The following is a 17,787-nucleotide window of genomic DNA, read 5'->3' as shown; positions in this document are numbered from 1 at the left end:
CAAGGCGCTGGCGGCGGCGCGGGCTTGTGCAAGACCAGTTGCTAGCCGAGAGCGGCGGCTGGGGGAGCTCAGCGCACCTGGCGAGAACCAGCGAGAAAGAAGCCCGCTTCGGGTCCTCGTCGCCTGCCCCCTCCTCCCCCGCCGCCAGCAGCAGCGCCTGCGGTGCGGAGTCTTCAGCACTGGCGCTCATGCGCACTGCCGGCAATGCTCCTGCGCTACCCCTCACCCGCTCCTCCTCTTGCTGCTGCGAGCGCGGCCGATGCCGCCTGTTTTCCTCCTGCGTGAGGGACTCCCTCGCTCTCTGCCTGCCTGCCCCCTTCCCTTCCCTCCTGCGCCCCGCGCGTCTAAAGCCTCCTTTCCCTCGCTGGTTGGCTCCCAACGTCCTCCCTTCCCTGGTTTGCCTGCTCGCCCTCTGATGCCTGCCTGCGGAGAGCTGCGCTTTCCTCTTCCCTCCCGGCCTTCTCTCGCTTCGCCACTGCCTTGAAAGAGCCTCCCCGCGTCTCCCGCCAATAAAGACTGTGATTGCTTGCCGCCTGCTGCCTTCAAAGAGCCCTAGGGGGCCAATGAGAATGCTCTAGGGGGGGGCAATGGCCCCCTTGGCCCTGCCCTAGTGACGCCTCTGGCAGGGCCCTTCTCTTTTTGGACGCGTCTTCAGGGGGGGGGGAGGACGCACGTGGCGACAGTCTCCTCGTTTGACTCTCGACACCGATCCCCCTCCGCGCAACAGATGGTTTGGTCCATTGCTTCCGGGGATAGAGGAGAAGATTCGTGTCAGTAGGACAAAGTTTGAGTCCTCCAGTGGCGTTTTTAAGGCCAACGAAGTTTTATTCAGGGTGTGACCTTCGCGTGGACACTCATACCAAGAATTAAACTTTGTTGGTGTTCAAGGTGCCACTGGACTCACACTTTGTTCTTATAATATAGTGGGTTCTGTGGATCGGGGTGTGTGTGTGTGTATACATACATACACACACGTGTCAGGGCTCCCTCGCAATCATTCTATTGGTCCATTCAAACCAGCAGGGGGGCCATGATTGGAGCAGGGCTGTAGGGATTAGGATCCTGCTGCCCGTTATTCCAAAACTCTGATCCGCTGGCTCCAGTGAGCCAGGCAGAAACACCCCATTCATTTCTCACTTGAGTCCACATGCATAACAGTTCTGCTTCAGACTGAGAAGGCTGCCCACCTGAATCCGTATTAAATTTATAGTTAACAAGGAAGCAATGCCGCCTAGTGGCGGGAGGAGGAACTCCTGTGGTCTGTAGTATGGAACGGGACCTGCCTCTGGGTTTTTTTTCTGCCCTGAGATTTCGCGTATGAGATTATGACAGATCTTCCTGTCAAGCAAACGTCAATCTAACAAAGGCGTCTTCAGAATGCATCTAATTCAGATATTTTTAGGGATCATTATTACAAGAAAATGTTTTTAATTTTAAAGGGAAATAATGGAGGTGGCTTGCTTTGTATTTTTATAAACAGCAAAAATAAACAGGAATCTTGTGGCACTTTAGAAATTAATTTTATTTCGACATAATTTTATTTCGACTAGAGCCTACTTCATATAACGTTCTTTAAAATGTAGGAAGTGCAGGGTGAAATGTAATGATGGAAAATTCAAATTTAAACTAAAAAATACAGAGACTGTTCACTAGTGCCAAACTATCATCGGTATTAACACTTGCGAACCTCAATTTTTACTTTTTTATGTGGATAGAATCAGGTGAGTAGGCATGTTGGTCTAAAGCAAACAAACAAACAAAAAACCTCCCAAAAGTTTGAGTCCAGGGGCACTTTTAAGTCAAACAAAGTTTAATTTTGGGTATAAGCTTTTGTGAATGTCCACAAGAATTAAACTTTGTTGGTCTTAAAGGTGCAACCGGACTGTGTTCTGGGTTTTAAAATGTGGATTATAGGTTGGCACAGCTCCTCCATCTAGTGGCAAATTGAGACAACACCACCTTTGTGATAAATACAGCAATGGAACCCAGCCAGGTTAGGGCAAGAATCTATAGTATGAGGTAAATCACAATTTAGTTGCTATAGCAACATACACAACTCACATGCCCTCATACTTCAAAGCCTTTCCTTCTCAGGCATAGCTTGGAAATTAAACTTTCCTACTTTTATGACAAACCATACTCGTGTTTGAAGCAAACCAAGATTGAAATGGTGGGAACAAACCATACTTAGTGGATCTTCTTCGTGGTCTCTGTGCATTCACACATATGGGTAATCCGCAGGATTGGCCCCGACCTCGGAGAGTTCAAAGCAATCTTGATCGTAGATCTGGCGCGCCTCCCACTTGTCCTGGGAGGAGACAGCTACTGCGCATGCCTGGACAAGGGGGAGGTGCTTAGCCACTCAGTTTCTTCCTTACCGCCGACCGGATCGCACCTTCCTCGTTGATCTCCAACTTCTTCATTGCAATCTCCAACAACTACCTTCTCTTCGCTTCAATTCTTCATCTTCTACTTCTCCTGGTATCGTATAAAAAAAAAAAAAAAAAAAAAAGCCTCCTCTTACTATCTTTCTGGACTTTCCCCCTCCCTCCCCCCCCCCCCTCCCGGGCGGATGGAAGGAAGGGACAAGATAATCTTTAAACGCTGTACCAGCTGCTCCTCAAAAATCCCCTCGTCCGACGGCCACTCTCTTTGCTTGTTCTGCCTTGGAGAGGCACACCGTCCAGACTCCTGCGTGCACTGCAGCCAATTTGGCAAACAGGCCCGCAAGAACCGCGCCGCGAGACTCAAGAGCCACCTCATGGAAACCTCACTCCGACCGGCCATGCCGCGTGGCGGACAACAACAACCCGCGCCATCTTCCCCACACCTCGTGGGAGAGGCGCAGTCGGCAGCTTCCGTGGCACAGACTCCCTGTAAGCCTAAGACCGGCAAGCACTCTAAGAAGTCGGACGACCCCAAAAAGCGTCGCCGCTCCAATTCCGCCCACTCGGACCCGACGGGCAGCACTAGCTCAAAAAAGCATAAGACCCGCCCTCTCGACTCGGCCTCGAACCCGACCACCAAACCGAAGGCCTCGAACCCGACCGCCACTGCCTCCGGATCGATGCCGAAGACTCCGACGTCGAAGTCGACGGCAACACCGTCAATCACTCCGTTGGAAATCATCCGCATCTCATCAAAGTCGCCGTCCATTCCGAATTCCCCACCAGACCAGCTGCTGGATACGCACTCTACCGCATCCGTTAGGACCCACACTCTCGACCCCACTAAATTCGTAGATCTCTCACAGCCGATAGACGCCCACGCGCTCACCAGAGAACCCTCGACCCCGAGAGATCCCCTGACTAGACCTCGATCTCACAGTCGCAAACGCACCAGGTCCCGCAGTCGCCGACACACCAGGTCCCGCAGTCGCCGCCGTACCAGGTCCCGCAGCCGCCGCCGCACCAGGTCCCGCAGTCGCCGCCGCACCAGGTCCCGCAGCCGCCGGCGCTCTCGCAGCCACCGCAGGGGGAGACACTACTATTACTCTCCATCGAGATCTAGGTCTCCATCCCCACGGCACCGAAGACGGCACCGACGATCACCATCCCATGATCGCCATTACCACAGCTACCAAGAGTCTCCGCGCTACCGAGATCGCACACACAGACTCCAAACTGCTTCGATCGAATCGCTTCACCATGACGACCCTACGGACCTCGGCGCCGAACCGAAGCTCCCGTCACCACTAGAATCCCTACACACGGCTCCCAAGACAACACCTCAGCCCGACCTACCTCAAGGAACCGACGACGGATCCGAGGAGGAACTCTCCGACTCCGACCACTCTTCGGGTTCGGACCTACAATCCCCAGACTCCGACATAGCCAAGCCAGCAGACTTATCACCGTCTGAAAGCCCAAGATCCTACCTCGACCTGGTAGCAAACATGGCAAGCTCGCTAAATCTAAAGCTCAATACGGACGCCCCCAGAGTCTCGGACGTCGTTTTTGATCTAGTCCACGCGGATCTTCCATCCAGCTCTTCTCTCCCAATGCTCCCCGTTCTACTAGAAACACTCAAAGAAGCATGGGACAAACCGGCATCGGTACCGCCAACATCCAAGAGGGTTGAAGCGCTGTACAAGATACACGCACCTGATTCCAAGTTCCTGTTCACCCACCCGGCTCCGAACTCGATCATTGTACATTCGTCCTCGAAGTCGAAGCAGACTAGACACCCGGTACCACCAGAACGGGAGGGCAAAAAACTCGACACCATCGGAAGAAAGATTTACGCCCTCACTACAGCCACAACCAAAATCCTCAACTACATGGCATGCTTCTCCGCATACACCCACAACCTGACCACCTCCCTCGCCGCATTGGTACCATCCCTGCCCGAGGCATCCCAAAAGTCAGCCACCACGACCCTGCAGGAGATGGCCAGAGTAACCAAACAGCAAATCAACACTGCCCGTCACGCTGCACAGTGTTCCTCCAGAACCTTGGCCTCAGCCATAGCACTCCGCAGACACGCGTGGCTCAGGTCCTCCTCCCTCCAACCAGACATCAAATACAAAGTTGAAGATTTGCCCTTTGATGGCCTTGGCCTGTTTAGCTCCTCTACAGATGACATCCTCACATCTGTAGACGATGGCAGGAAGAGGGCAAGACGACTGGGAGTCTCCCAACCTCTGACCCAAACCAATCGACAAAGGAACTGGAGGTCCAACCAATACAAAGGGAACAGATCCCCACGACAACAGGAACCATGGAAGCGCAAACCACCGCAGTCCAAGCCTTCCTTTCAACACAGACGCCAAACAACCAAGAAACCTTCAACCACACCCAAACCGTCTCTCTGACCTCCCTGCCCCGAGCCGTCCAGTCTCCCTCCATCAGCCAAACCCATCAACACGACTACAACCATTCTACACTGCCTGGAGGACCATAACATCGGACGCCTGGGTCCTCGCCATCATTCAAAGAGGCTACCTAATAGAGTTTACGTCCACTCCAAAGCACCACCGGTTCCTCACCACACCCCCGTCCGCACCCCTGCAGACGGAAATCGCGTCTCTGCTGGACAAGGGCGCGATAGAACCAGTCCCACCCCAATACCATCGCACCGGCTTCTACTCCCGGTACTTCCTGGTGCCAAAAAAGGACGGAGGACTCCGACCCATTCTCGACCTCCGCAAACTCAACCTACACATAACCTACAAGAAATTCCGTATGGTCACGCTTCAGGCAATCCTCCCGCTCATCCCAGAACGAGCATGGATGGCGTCCATAGACCTCCAGGACGCCTACTTCCACATTACAATCAACCATCATCACAGAAGATTCCTCAGGTTTGCCATAGGGAAGCAGCACTTCCAGTTCTGCTCCCTTCCCTTCGGTCTCTCCACAGCACCAAGGGTCTTCACCAAGTGCATGGCAGTAGTAGCAGCCACATTACGCCAGCAACAGATATCAATCTTCCCGTACATAGACGACTGGCTGATCGTCGCCCATTCCAGGGAGCAACTACAACTGGACGTCTCGACCACCCTCTCCACCCTGGCCACCTTAGGCCTCCTAGTCAACCTCTCAAAATCCAAACTAGTCCCTACCCAAAGGATCCAATTCATAGGAGCAGACATCTCCACGCTCTCACAAACGGCTTTCCTACCTCAGGACAGGGCACTCGCCATAATGTCACTGGCCAACACTATCATCGCCCAGCGCTCCCAAACAGCGCTCACCTTCCAGAGAATGTTAGGCCTCATGGCAGCAACCACAGCAGTTCTGCGGTTTGCGAAGCTGCACATGCGTCCCCTCCAAATGTGGTTCGTAAGAACTTTCCGCCCTCACACACAACATCAATCCACACTGCTCACCCTTCCACTACACATTGTACCATCCCTCAAATGGTGGACCAAGGAACATCACCTCTACAAGGGCATGCCATTCAAGCAGACACCGCCCTCGGTGATTGTAACCACAGATGCCTCCAACTGGGGATGGGGAGCCCACTTGGAAGACCTCACGGTGCAGGGCCAGTGGACAGACTACGAACGCTCTCTCCACATAAACTGCCTGGAGCTCATCGCAGTGCACAAGGCTTTGCGGTCCTTCCTCCCATCGCTAAGGAACCAGCACGTCCAGGTCACCTCCGACAACATCGCCACAGTCTTTTACATCAACAGGCAGGGCGGCACCGCCTCCGTCAGACTCTGCAAGAGAGCCCTAGCCCTGTGGCACTGGAGCATAAGCCAGGGCATCTTCCTCACGGCCGTACACCTACCAGGGGCCGAGAACACCCAGGCAGACGCCCTGAGCCGCCACTCCACCAACAACCACGAGTGGTCTATCAACAGCCGATACATCAGACAGATATTCAGCATCTTCGGACAACCGAAGATAGATGTATTTGCTTCACCGTCAAATGCCCAATGCACCCGCTTCTACATGAGAGGTCCTCCATCCCACCTCTCCAGGGGGGATGCCTTCATACAAACTTGGAAAGGAACACTCCACTACCTCTTTCCGCCCATTCCACTTATCACCAGAGTTCTACAGAAGATTCAGGTAGACCACACAAACTGCATCCTCATAACTCCATGGTGGCCGCGCCAACCCTGGTTTACGACCTTGCTGCTCCTGTCCAACAATACCTTCATCCAGCTCCCTCAAACACGGGATCTCCTCTCTCAACAGGGCGGCAGGGTCCTTCACCACAACCCGGCATCGCTCAAATTAACAGCCTGGAGAATCAGTTTCTAGACTTCCCTCCGGAGGTCCGTCAGGTCCTAGTGAACTCCAGAAAACCATCTACTAGGAAATCCTATCTATTTAAGTGGAAACGCTTCTCACACTATGCCTCACAGCACAACTTCGACCCCAACCTCGCCACTATACCTCAGGTACTAACTTACACCTTAACGCTATCCAGAGCGGGTCTGTCGTATTCTTCCCTGAAGGTACACCTGGCAGCCATCTCTGCCTTCCACCCCCGCATCGATGGCACAACGGTATTCTCTCACCACGCGACCAGAGCTTTCCTCAAGGGCATCATTCGCCTACACCCACCAATCAAACAAGTTCTACCCACCTGGAGCCTGTCCCTAGTCCTGAGCCAACTCATGAAACCACCCTTCGAGCCCATGGCCTCCATCCCACTACACCTGCTGTCATGGAAGACGGCACTACTTACGGCCCTCACCACAGGCAAGAGGGCCAGTGACATCTGCGCATTCAGAGCAGACCCACCGTATACGATATTTCATAACAGTACGGTGGTCCTCCGACCTGACCCGACCTTCCTACCCAAGGTCGTCTCTACCTTTCACCTAGGAAGACAGTCCACTATACCAGCCTTCTTCCAGCACCCCGCGGACGCGGGACAAAGGGCACTCCACAACTTGGATGCACGGAGAGCCCTAGCCTTCTACATAGACAGAACCCGCCAAATCCGTAAAGACCCTAGACTCTTTGTCACCTACGCTACCCATAATAAGGGCAGCAGAATATCTACCCAGAGACTCTCCAAATGGATTGTTGCTGCCATCGAACTCTGTTACCAGCTGGCAAAGCAACCAATCCCTCAACATATACGAGCCCACTCAACCAGAGCCGTGGCTACCTCGTCTGCCTTCATGAAAGGCATCCCTATAGAGGACATATGCGCTGCAGCCGTCTGGTCCTCCACATCTACCTTCGCCTCGCACTACGCTCTCGACGTCCGTGCCCGGCGAGATGCCTCCTTCGGACAAGCAGTGCTACGATCGATCTTCGACTAACCACTGTGAGTACCACTATCATTACGTTACGCTCTAACCCTTCATGTTCTTACAGGTCCAGCACCCACCTCCGAAGAAATGGCTCGCTAATCACCCATATGTGTGAATGCACAGAGACCACGAAGAAGATGGACAGGTTTCTTACCTGTAACTGGTGATCTTCGAGTGGTCATCTGTGCAATCACACAGACCCACCCAGCCTTCCCCGCTGCTGGAAGCTAGTAAGCACAGTTATTTCCACCTATCCGGCGGCGGGAAGAAACTGAGTGGCTAAGCACCTCCCCCTTGTCCAGGCATGCGCAGTAGCTGTCTCCTCCCAGGACAAGTGGGAGGCGCGCCAGATCTACGATCAAGATTGCTTTGAACTCTCCGAGGTCGGGGCCAATCCTGCGGATTACCCATATGTGTGATTGCACAGATGACCACTCGAAGATCACCAGTTACAGGTAAGAAACCTGTCCTTCAGATGAAGCTGCAGTTTGGAACATTCCACATGATTCTGGCCCCATGTGAATGACTTTGCATATTTACCACTGAACAGTTCCATAGTCTGGGTTTGCTTTCCCTCTCCTGCCCCTGCTTCCAATCATAGTGGTGACATGACCTAATCAAGCAAACTGCAGGGCACTTCTGCAAGAGTCCAGCTGTGCCACATACAGGTTATATTGCCAATGTTTACACACAAGCCAAGGACATGTTATAAAAAGCAGTTGAGACGATACTGCTGCCTGCCTCAGTAGACTAAAGGGCAATTGAAGACATTAAACAAACAGTTGACTTACAGGAACTTGTGAGGGAGTGCTGTAAGCCAGACACCCGTTCCAGAGCAGTCTATGCATAGCAAAGCTAGCCTGCCGCTTAAAAGGAAGGATTCCATAGCTGGAGGGCTGTTCAGACTCCGACAGTTCATTTGTGTTCAAGGAAGGAAATATATGCGGCACTTACCTTTGTGTGTAAGATTAGCATTCCTTAGTGATTGCATTAACTTTCACTATTAAGTGATCTAACCAGGGCTTTTTTTGAGCAGGAACACACAGGGACACTGTTCCAACTGGCTTGGCATCGGGTGTGTGGCCTAATATGCAAATGAGTTCCTGTTGAGCCTTTTTCTTCAAAAAAAGCCATATGTGAAACAATGATGGTGTCAGGAGTGTGAGGCCTGATATGCAAATGAGTTCCTGCTGGGTGTTTTCTACAAAAAAAAGTCCTGGATATCTACCTTTTTAAGGCAGGACTTTTCTGTGATACATCTTAATGTAGTATGGGCCACAAAGTATCCTATAACCATCCCATTACAGCATCCCCAGGGTTTTAAAGTTTTCTGTAGGTAGATACCTGCACAAATAAGTTCAACACTTCCTCTTTCAATCTTCTAAAGACCCAATTATTGCAATTTAGGATTTAATAAGCCTCAGAATAGTTTGGGTTTGTCTTGTTTTTTGTTCCTTATTTGCACACTATCCTTCCCTTTTATTATTCTCATCATCTGACCAAGGATCTTGAGTAAAGTCGAAACAAATGCAGGATAAAATACAACACAGCAAATATTAAAATACAATGAATTAAAACCCATCTCTGTGACAACAAAAAGAAACCACAAGTGCTAGAAATCTGGCAACAGAATGTGTTATTTCCAGCTTGGTGTCTGCCCGCAAAAAATGAGATCATGTGGCATTTGACAGGCAGCTGATATTTACTCAGGACAGATGTAATCCAGAGGTCTCTGAGTGGTGTTCCTCAGTCACAGAATAAGATGAAGTGATGCATGGTCTCTGTTGCTCCAGATGCACAGCAGCAGTCGTGATCAGAATACAGAGTTCTAGCGACACCCACACTCCGAGTTTTGCAGTTTGGCAGGACATTCAGTCTGCCTGACATAAAAGTACACCTGTGACCAGGAGCTGCAAGGAGGCTTAGATATGAGGGATGGGGAGGGAATTACCACTGTGAGAGTAGAGCACGCACACCTTGCATGGGCCTCTGTGCTGGCATGGTAAAACTCAACCCTTTCCCACCACACATCAGAATAGCCATATTTGTAAATAAAAGGGGAACCAAGAAACTCAAACTGACTATCCACACATTTTTCTCATACTTTTCTAAAGGAATCTTCCTTTAGTTAATGTAAAAGACATCCTCACACAAACACACATTTTTTGGGCAGCTCAATTGGGCATTGAAAAGAGGCCCTCCAGTGCTAAGTTGAAGGGCCCTGAACTCCAGTGAGCGCTGTGCAAACTCCAATCTAAGCATAGTCCTATAACTTAAAATCGAGTGCAACAGTAGGTATAGCCTTCTCCTAATATACCAAGGTGACAGTCACAGAGAATTCTTGAACACTTCCTGCAGTGTATTGCCTATGTACAAATTTAAATAAAAGGCTAAGAACAGGAGAATTGGCACACTCCTTGTGCATTCTGATCCAACTGAATATAAACCACACTCAGATGGTAGAGAGCTAGAAATTGACTTAACTGGCAATTTTATTTGTACATCATCAAGACTCATTAGCAAATTATGTCCCAAGATTTGGGGAGGGAGGAGTCCAGGAAAGAAAGAACAGCTATGTTTTATAGCAACAAATGTGTTCTGCCCATTGCAGAATCTAGCTGCAAGCCAAGGCAGCTGTTCCTCTGAGATGCTAGTTGCTTCCTGGAATCATTCGCAGACTGTAGGTTATTTTGCTCTAAACTTAAGGAGTTCTAGGCAGCTTCTATTCATGTCCTTACTAGTTTCTCAGCAGTTCTGACATATTAGAGAAATTGTGTGGCTCTGCAAAGGTCAAGTACAGGAAACTCTGAGTGAGATAGTTCAGAAAGGGGCAGTTAGATACAAGTCCAGGAGCATTTTAGAGACCAACAAGATGCGGGGGGGCGGGGGAGGCAGATGAGCTTTTGAGAGTCAAATCTCCATCAGATGGAGTGGAGAGCTGAGTCCTTATATCCAAGTCAGAAGGTGGGAGGGGTGTTGCAAAGGAGGAACTCAGGATGCAGAGGTACAATGAGCATTGCAATGGGGATCATTAGAGCCAGGGGGAAGGGAGAAAGCTTGGGGGAAGAAAATTATCATCTATAGTGAGATAAGAATTCTGAGTCCTGGGCAAAGGGGAGGGCAGTTCAAAACTTGTGAATTAACTCAAATTCAGCAATCTCATGTTTTAATCTCCTCTTGAAACTTCTCTGTTTGAGAGCTGCCATTCTTAGGTCAGCAAAGGAATGACCCAGAAAGGGGGCTACTGCCTTTCCAGGGTTTACATGTTTTGGATGTAGCAAGTTGGAGATTGCTGTGTAACAGCTAGTACTTTCTCTACATTCCATTGTTTCAGATCCCAAATGGTATGAAAAGAACTCAAAAACAGACTTGCTCTTTTTATAGCCAACAGTGTTCCACTTCCCTTGAACATACTAGCTGCATTATAATTGGTTTCCATCAGAGAAGCCGCAGTTCTTAGGATCAATTTAAAGCAGCAGCAACAACAAAAGATTTACTTCAATTAAATGCAGAAATATTTATTTTGGTTTCCTTCATTGGTTTTTGGAAATTTTGGTTTTATAAAATATAGAAATAGCCAACACTAAGCAAACATTTCAACTCCAATGTAACAAATGACAGAATACTCTAGGAGTATTGGCTTGGATACTGGTGTACAATTTGGGTATACGTGTAATGAAATTATGCCGCAGGGTAGTGCATTACAATCACACAATTTTTAGTGCAAACTTTTTGTTGTGCTTGTACATACATTTAACAGAAATTAATGACTGCTGTATGAAAAACAAAATCTAAGCTTGGATTATTACAAGGCATCTCAATTCCATTCTCCTCCAAACAGATGTACACACTTGGTAGTGAAGTCTTCTCCCCCCGCCCCACATCCCCAGTGCTGTCCCGTATTAACCCACATCCTATTCCCTTCTGTTGGCTTTTCTTGTTCTTTACACCTAGTTGATCCAAGATTAATTTTGATTACATTCATTTCAATGAAGTTCCTCAGTTACTTTTTACTCCCTCCATCCTCTTTTACGTTCAGTGGATATAAGACAGAAGCTTTGTACAAAGACCAGCATGTTAAAATGATCAAGGTTTAGCCTGCTCTGCGGAAGCAATCTAGTGGCTGGCAAAGACAGAGAGAGATCACTAGCCCCAGATCACTGCCACCCCCCTCAACCTCATTCTCCAGCATGCTGTTGCCACAACCCATCTTTGGAGGTCCTGAAGAAGTTTCCTCGTGTTGCACTGGTAGTTTTCATCTAGACTTTCAGAGCAGAAGATCAAAGATGCACAAGCTAGTTCTCTACACTATCTGATCATCATGTGTCAGGATGCATTTCAATGCCCAGGAACCAAATAAAGCTTCCAGCTAGTCAGCAGGGAGCCTGCCCAAGTTCTGAGCAAACATAAGCAAGCAAAACGCCTTGTCTTCTCAGTGCTCCCTTCTTGTGTTGCCCTGAAAAGCCTTCAAATGCCAAACCTTTAGGAAATTCATCAGATGTACAATATACTAAAGACAATACATGTGCTAGCAACACACATCCCTTTAACATGCCTTGGCAAGTCACTTTTTTTTGGCTGAGAAAGTCTTAAATAACTTACAAATCACATACAGATAGCATTTACAGTTTAAGGCTCATTGAGGAAGTTGTATGTCACCATATAAAAAATGGTCTGCAACACCAGTGGACAGTAAGGCAGTGTTCCATTTTTCTCCAGGATTCCTATGTCGAGTACCCTTTTGCGTAAAAAGTTAATGATTGCACAGTTTCCTTTGCTATGTTTGCTGCAGTTAATTTACAGATATGAAGGTCAAACAGCAAATGCTGTTCTCTCCAACAGTTTTGCTTCAGTTTACATCTGGATATTCGAATAGAGTTCTTCTATCTGGGATTTGAAGTATTTGCGCAGCTCAGGTCTCTTTGCCTTCAATGTTGGCGTTAATAGGCCATTCTCAATAGAGAACATTTCAGAGTGAAGGGTAATGGCTTTAACCTGTGGGTGAGGGGTAGAAAACCAAACATTTATAAGTTAGTCTAAGAGCAGACAGATTTTGCAAGCTTCTTCCACATAAAGAGAAATTCTACAAGGGAAAGCACTTTAGAAGATCCAAGATGGTGTCTGGATAAGTAGTTGAAGATTTAAATACATTTGCATCTTACTAAAACTTTGTCATGCGTCTTGAGCTATTTAGTGTTATAAAGCAAAAACAACCACTTGTTTTCACAAGAAAAGGCCATCTTCATCTCGTCCATTCTTATTTTCGTCACAGCACTGCTGTAAGATCTGTATTCCCTTCAGCTCAGTCCTACATCTAAAACCAGCTGAAAGGACTCTTTTTAGGATGAATTTTGCTACTTTGAGTCCAAAAGTATACACTCAATAGAAAGCTTGATTACTAATAATTTAATACAGCACACATCTGTAGAGATTCTCACCTGTTCAAATGACTTCAAGCCAAACTCTTTCCCAACTCTCAACATGTCTTCTAGAATGTGTTTCTTGATATCCTATTGAGATCCAGAATGAATATTAGATAGTAGGGATAGACTTACCAAATTCTATAAGCAACCACCCACCCAGGAGTTCACAGTAGCAGTATACTGCCTGAACAGGAGAAAAACCAAGTCTAATATTATTTGTAAAAACAGATTTGTAATACTATTTGAAAAAGTAAGTACTCAGAACCTATGGGAGAACTTACATAGTCACAAATGACCTACTTTGTTTTTGCATAGTTCATCATAGGAGCCTCCAAGTCCTCTTTTCTTGGCCCAGCTGGATAAAACTTCTGGATCTGGCACCACAATTGCTATTAGAAAACCCTACCAACAAGCAGACAAAAAGCATGTTTAAACTGCTTAGCCTTGACTTGGATGGCCCAAACTAGCCTGGTCCTGTCAGATGCTGGAAGCTAAGCAGGATCAAGCCCTGGTTAGTACTTGGATGGGAGACTACCCAGAAGACCAGGATTGCTACACAGAGATAGGCAAAGGCAAATCACGTTTGTTTGTCTCACCTGGAAAATCCTATAGGGTCACCATAAGTTGGCTGTGGCTTGATGACACTTTCCACCACTAAACTGCTTAAATCCTAACCCACAATTCATTTCTAGGTGTTCAATTAAAAGAGAGCAAGAGAAAGGTCAAGTAGCAAGCGGTGCTAGATGTAATCATATGATCTTAAAAAGTAAGTTAAAGACTAAACACAGAAAGCTTTTCAGCCATCTTCAGGTTCCTAAATTCCTACTTTTAATTTACTATCAGCTATCCTTGGCCTAGTATACACTTCAGCATTAATGTAACATATTTGCTAGCTGAACACATTAAAGTAAACTTGTATCATAATCAAACCTATCAAAGCCTTTAAGCCTACATACTCCTGTGTTCTGAAGGCTAAACTTCCCCACTAGATGTTTCAGTTGAACAAGATACCCACCTGCAAGCTTTCCCCATGAACAAAGATCTGAGCAACAGGTTCACTCCTGGCATAAACATTTTCTATTTTTTCTGGTGCAATATACTCTCCCTGAGCAAGTTTGAATATATGTTTTTTCCTGTCAATTATCTTCAGGGTACCATTCTGTAAAAGAAGAAAGAAGTCAGTCCAGTTCTAGCCATAAGCGGCAAATCTCTCTTATTCTTCCTACCGCAGGTCAGAGTTACTATGTAAAACAGAATACAAAGTCAAGGTGCAGCTTTTGAAATGCGACCCTATCCTAATATCAACTTTAAACACAACTGTTCTGTCCTAGTCTTTGGGCAGGATCCTGTGTCTTGAGTGCCTTTGGCACAACCCCCTGAAGGCAAGCTCATGTACTTCAAAAAATGAACACCTAACCCCAGCACCATCCATTTCCCTTTCATTTGCTTGTTTCCTTTAATTAAAATGTTAGATCTCAAGTTCCTCAAGGCAGAGACTCAATGACCGTTTTCGCACATAGCTTACCTCGCAGTCACAATCCTGTTCCCTCCGCAGCATCTGTTGGATTTCCCACCATCAGCGCCGGAGTTACAGGAAGTGCCGCGGCTTTTGTGTAGCAAACGTAAACTGGGTTTTAGCGGTTTTTGTTTGCTACGCAAAAGCTGCGGCACTTCCTGTAACTTCGGCACAGATGGTGGGAAATCCGACCAGACGCTGCGGAGGGAACAGGATTGTGACTGCGAGGTGAGCTGTGTGTGAAAATGGTCAACATCTTTTACTCTGATGGGCAGCTGTGTTGGTTTGAAGCAGCAGGACAAAGTTTGAATCCAGTGGCACCTTTAACAAAGTTTTATTCAAGGTATTAAAGGTGCCACTGGACTCAAACTTTGTTTATCTTTTACTCTGTAAGAGTGCTGTGCACGTCAAAGGTGCAACGTGGCCACTGCATAACAAGGCCTGAAGTACTAGAGGAAAAAAGTATCTTTTCTGCAGAAAAAAACCTTAGTTTCTAGATGTTTCAGATTCATATAGGAGAGATTCACTTACAGGTAACCATTTCCCAATATCTCCAGTGTGTACCCATCCATTTTTGTCAAGAACTTCTGCAGTCTTTTCTGGATCCTTCAGATAGCCTCGGAATACGTTTGGCCCTTTCACACACACCTGAAGTAGTAGAACAAGTTACTGTAAGACAGGCAAAATAGCTTCCAGTATTAGACGGAGTGTCAGAAGCCAATGGTTGACTTCGTTCAACACACTGGAACAAGAGGGATTCTGCCTCATAATAATCAGTAAGAATGAGCGTAAACACATGAAGTTGCCTTGTACCAAGTCAGATCACTGATCTGTCAGGGACAGTACTGCCTGTTCTGATGGCCAGCAGCTCTCCAGAATCCCCAGGCAGAGGTCTCTCACATCATCTCCTACCCGATCCTTTTCACTAGAGGTGCTGCTGGGAATTGAAGCAGGGATCTTCTGCATACAAAGCAGATGCTCTAGCACTGAATATTTCGCACTTACCGTATTTGACAAGCTGCATCAAGCTAGGACTCACAATCCAGAGCCATTGTGGTAGAGGGGGATTTTTTCTGATTTGCTTTTAATAGGATACAAATGGCATGCTTTGTTTTCAAGTCACCGAAACTGGAAGTTGAGGATGTCTGGCAGGGCTACTCCTTGGAACCAAGTGCTACTTACCTCACCTTCTCCTTTGGCAGCAAAATAGTTCATGTCCTCCACATCAACAAGCTTTATAATATTGCATGGCATTGGGGCACCAACATGGCCTATTGAGGAAATAAAGGCCTTTTAAGCAAGGGAGTGGCACTCCAATTTCCTGATGAGGCCGCCAAGTTTATAATCTTATACTCTTAAGGCTACCCAGGCAAAAATGCTATCCTTCGGATAGTGTTACTTATTGTTCTCACACAGCATTCATTCATCTCAAATCCATACATTTTAAACCTGAAAAGGACATCAAGGCTTCTGATACGAGAGCTGATCATTCAAACTGTCACAGTCTGCCAAATGTTCTCTTAAGCCCCCTCTTTCATTCGTTTTTAAAGCCACAATGCTGAAATACAATCTCATGTCTAACATAAGCCCTATTTATTTACTTGGTGTTTCTCTATGGAAGAACTATTAATCCACTACCATAGCTTCAGCCCCTGGAAAAGCACAGTCAAACACCTCCTAACTAACAAGTCCACCATGCTCCTGGCGCACTGTGGTCCTCCTAGCTGAAAGATTTGCTATACTGATGCCTCTAGGCCTTTCTCAAGAGTTTCAAGCAACAAGATGAAGATTTTAGTACAAATTCGGTTCAAGTTTAGATTAGATGGAGAAAGATGTGTTTACAAAAAGGTGAAGCGTAACTTCAGGACTGTAGACTCCAGACAAGGAAGCTCTGATAGCCTGGAAAGTCCTCCTCCAACCCCTTCCACCCATCTCTTCAGGAACTTATTTTCAAAATGACTAGTACGTGTGTGGGCAAGCTGAAGCCTATCATCTCATATCAACTTGCATGTTGCAAGTATACTATAATGGCAAGTTACAAGATATAACAATCCTATTAAGCTAGAAATGCTGGTATTTGTGAACTACTTCCTACTTAAAACAACTTTGAGTCCCGTGGCATCTTTAAGACCAACAAAGTTTAATTCTGGGTATAAGCTTTTGTGTGCATGTTTATACCCAGAATTAAACTCATAATACATGGCATGTAAAGCGCTGATTAGTTTCTGAGCTTGATGCTGTAACTGATTTTATTATGATTTTAGCTGTTTTAATTGTTTGTTTTTATTATCATATATTTGATGTACTCCACTCTGAGCCCCCACGAGGGAATGGGTGGAATATAAATAACAATAATATACAACTCTGTTTGTCTTAAAAGTGCCACAAACTTTGTTCTATTGCTTCAGACCAGCATGGCTACCCAACTGAATCTACTTCTTACTTAGTAAGTCAGGCAACATCTGTGTCCAGCCTAGAACTATTATAGCTTAAAAACAGCTCATGTCCACTCAAGGGAATTCTTACCAGCAGTCCAGTCACCAGGCACAGTTAAAGAACACCCAGCAGTGCATTCCGTCTGTCCATAGCCTTCGTAAAACTGTTAAGCAGAAGACACAAGTTACTGGAGTTCTTCTAACAAGATCAGGGCCCTGATGGAATAGCATGCTGTTGTCTCTACAACTCAGAAATGGGACTAAAGAGACCCCACAGGATCACCATGTACAGAGCCCCTGTACGCATAAGGACTAGGCCCAGAGTAGGGTTTGAAAGCATGCATGGCAGCAACCTTGCTGAACCAAGCAGGTCCCTGGAGAGGAAACTGTCTGGGAACCGTAAGAACCCACAGGGCTTTGAGCTCTATGACTAAATGAGCTACAAGTTTGCCTGTGTGCACATACGTGCAGATTAATAAAAACTACTCTTGATCTTTATTCATTTTATCCTGCAAATCCTCTGTGCATAAAGTCTTCCGCCATCCATTACATGCCTTATAATCTTGTTAATGATCAGAAGCAGATTAATAGCTTCCCTAGGCCAGCTGCTATCCGCTTCCCCCAATTAAGAGGGTCTGCTGAATTTTATATTCCCACAACATAATCAAATTTGGCATCTAATCCACAACC

The 17,787-nt window shown here is 47.0% G+C and overlaps 1 protein-coding gene across 2 annotated transcripts in view; it reads right to left on the bottom strand.

Moving 5' to 3' along the window:
* Positions 1-11,225: 11,225 nt before the first annotated feature.
* ACSL1 (acyl-CoA synthetase long chain family member 1) overlaps positions 11,226-17,787 on the bottom strand; it is a 47,276-nt gene continuing 40,714 nt past the window's right edge. For both annotated transcript variants that reach the window (XM_060246457.1, XM_060246456.1), the window contains exons 15-21: positions 17,189-17,261; positions 15,845-15,933; positions 15,194-15,310; positions 14,162-14,305; positions 13,447-13,548; positions 13,162-13,233; positions 11,226-12,718 (exon numbers count right to left, since the gene is read on the bottom strand). In XM_060246457.1, coding sequence (XP_060102440.1) covers positions 12,578-12,718; positions 13,162-13,233; positions 13,447-13,548; positions 14,162-14,305; positions 15,194-15,310; positions 15,845-15,933; positions 17,189-17,261 — 738 coding nt within the window. In that variant the 3' untranslated portion in view covers positions 11,226-12,577. The remainder of the gene's footprint in view (positions 12,719-13,161; positions 13,234-13,446; positions 13,549-14,161; positions 14,306-15,193; positions 15,311-15,844; positions 15,934-17,188; positions 17,262-17,787) is intronic.

Source organism: Heteronotia binoei, chromosome 9 (assembly GCF_032191835.1).
Source record: "Heteronotia binoei isolate CCM8104 ecotype False Entrance Well chromosome 9, APGP_CSIRO_Hbin_v1, whole genome shotgun sequence".
Lineage (NCBI taxonomy): Eukaryota > Metazoa > Chordata > Lepidosauria > Squamata > Gekkonidae > Heteronotia > Heteronotia binoei.
The sequence above is the reverse complement of the archived record's forward strand: the minus strand, read 5'-3'. Positions and strand labels throughout refer to the sequence as shown.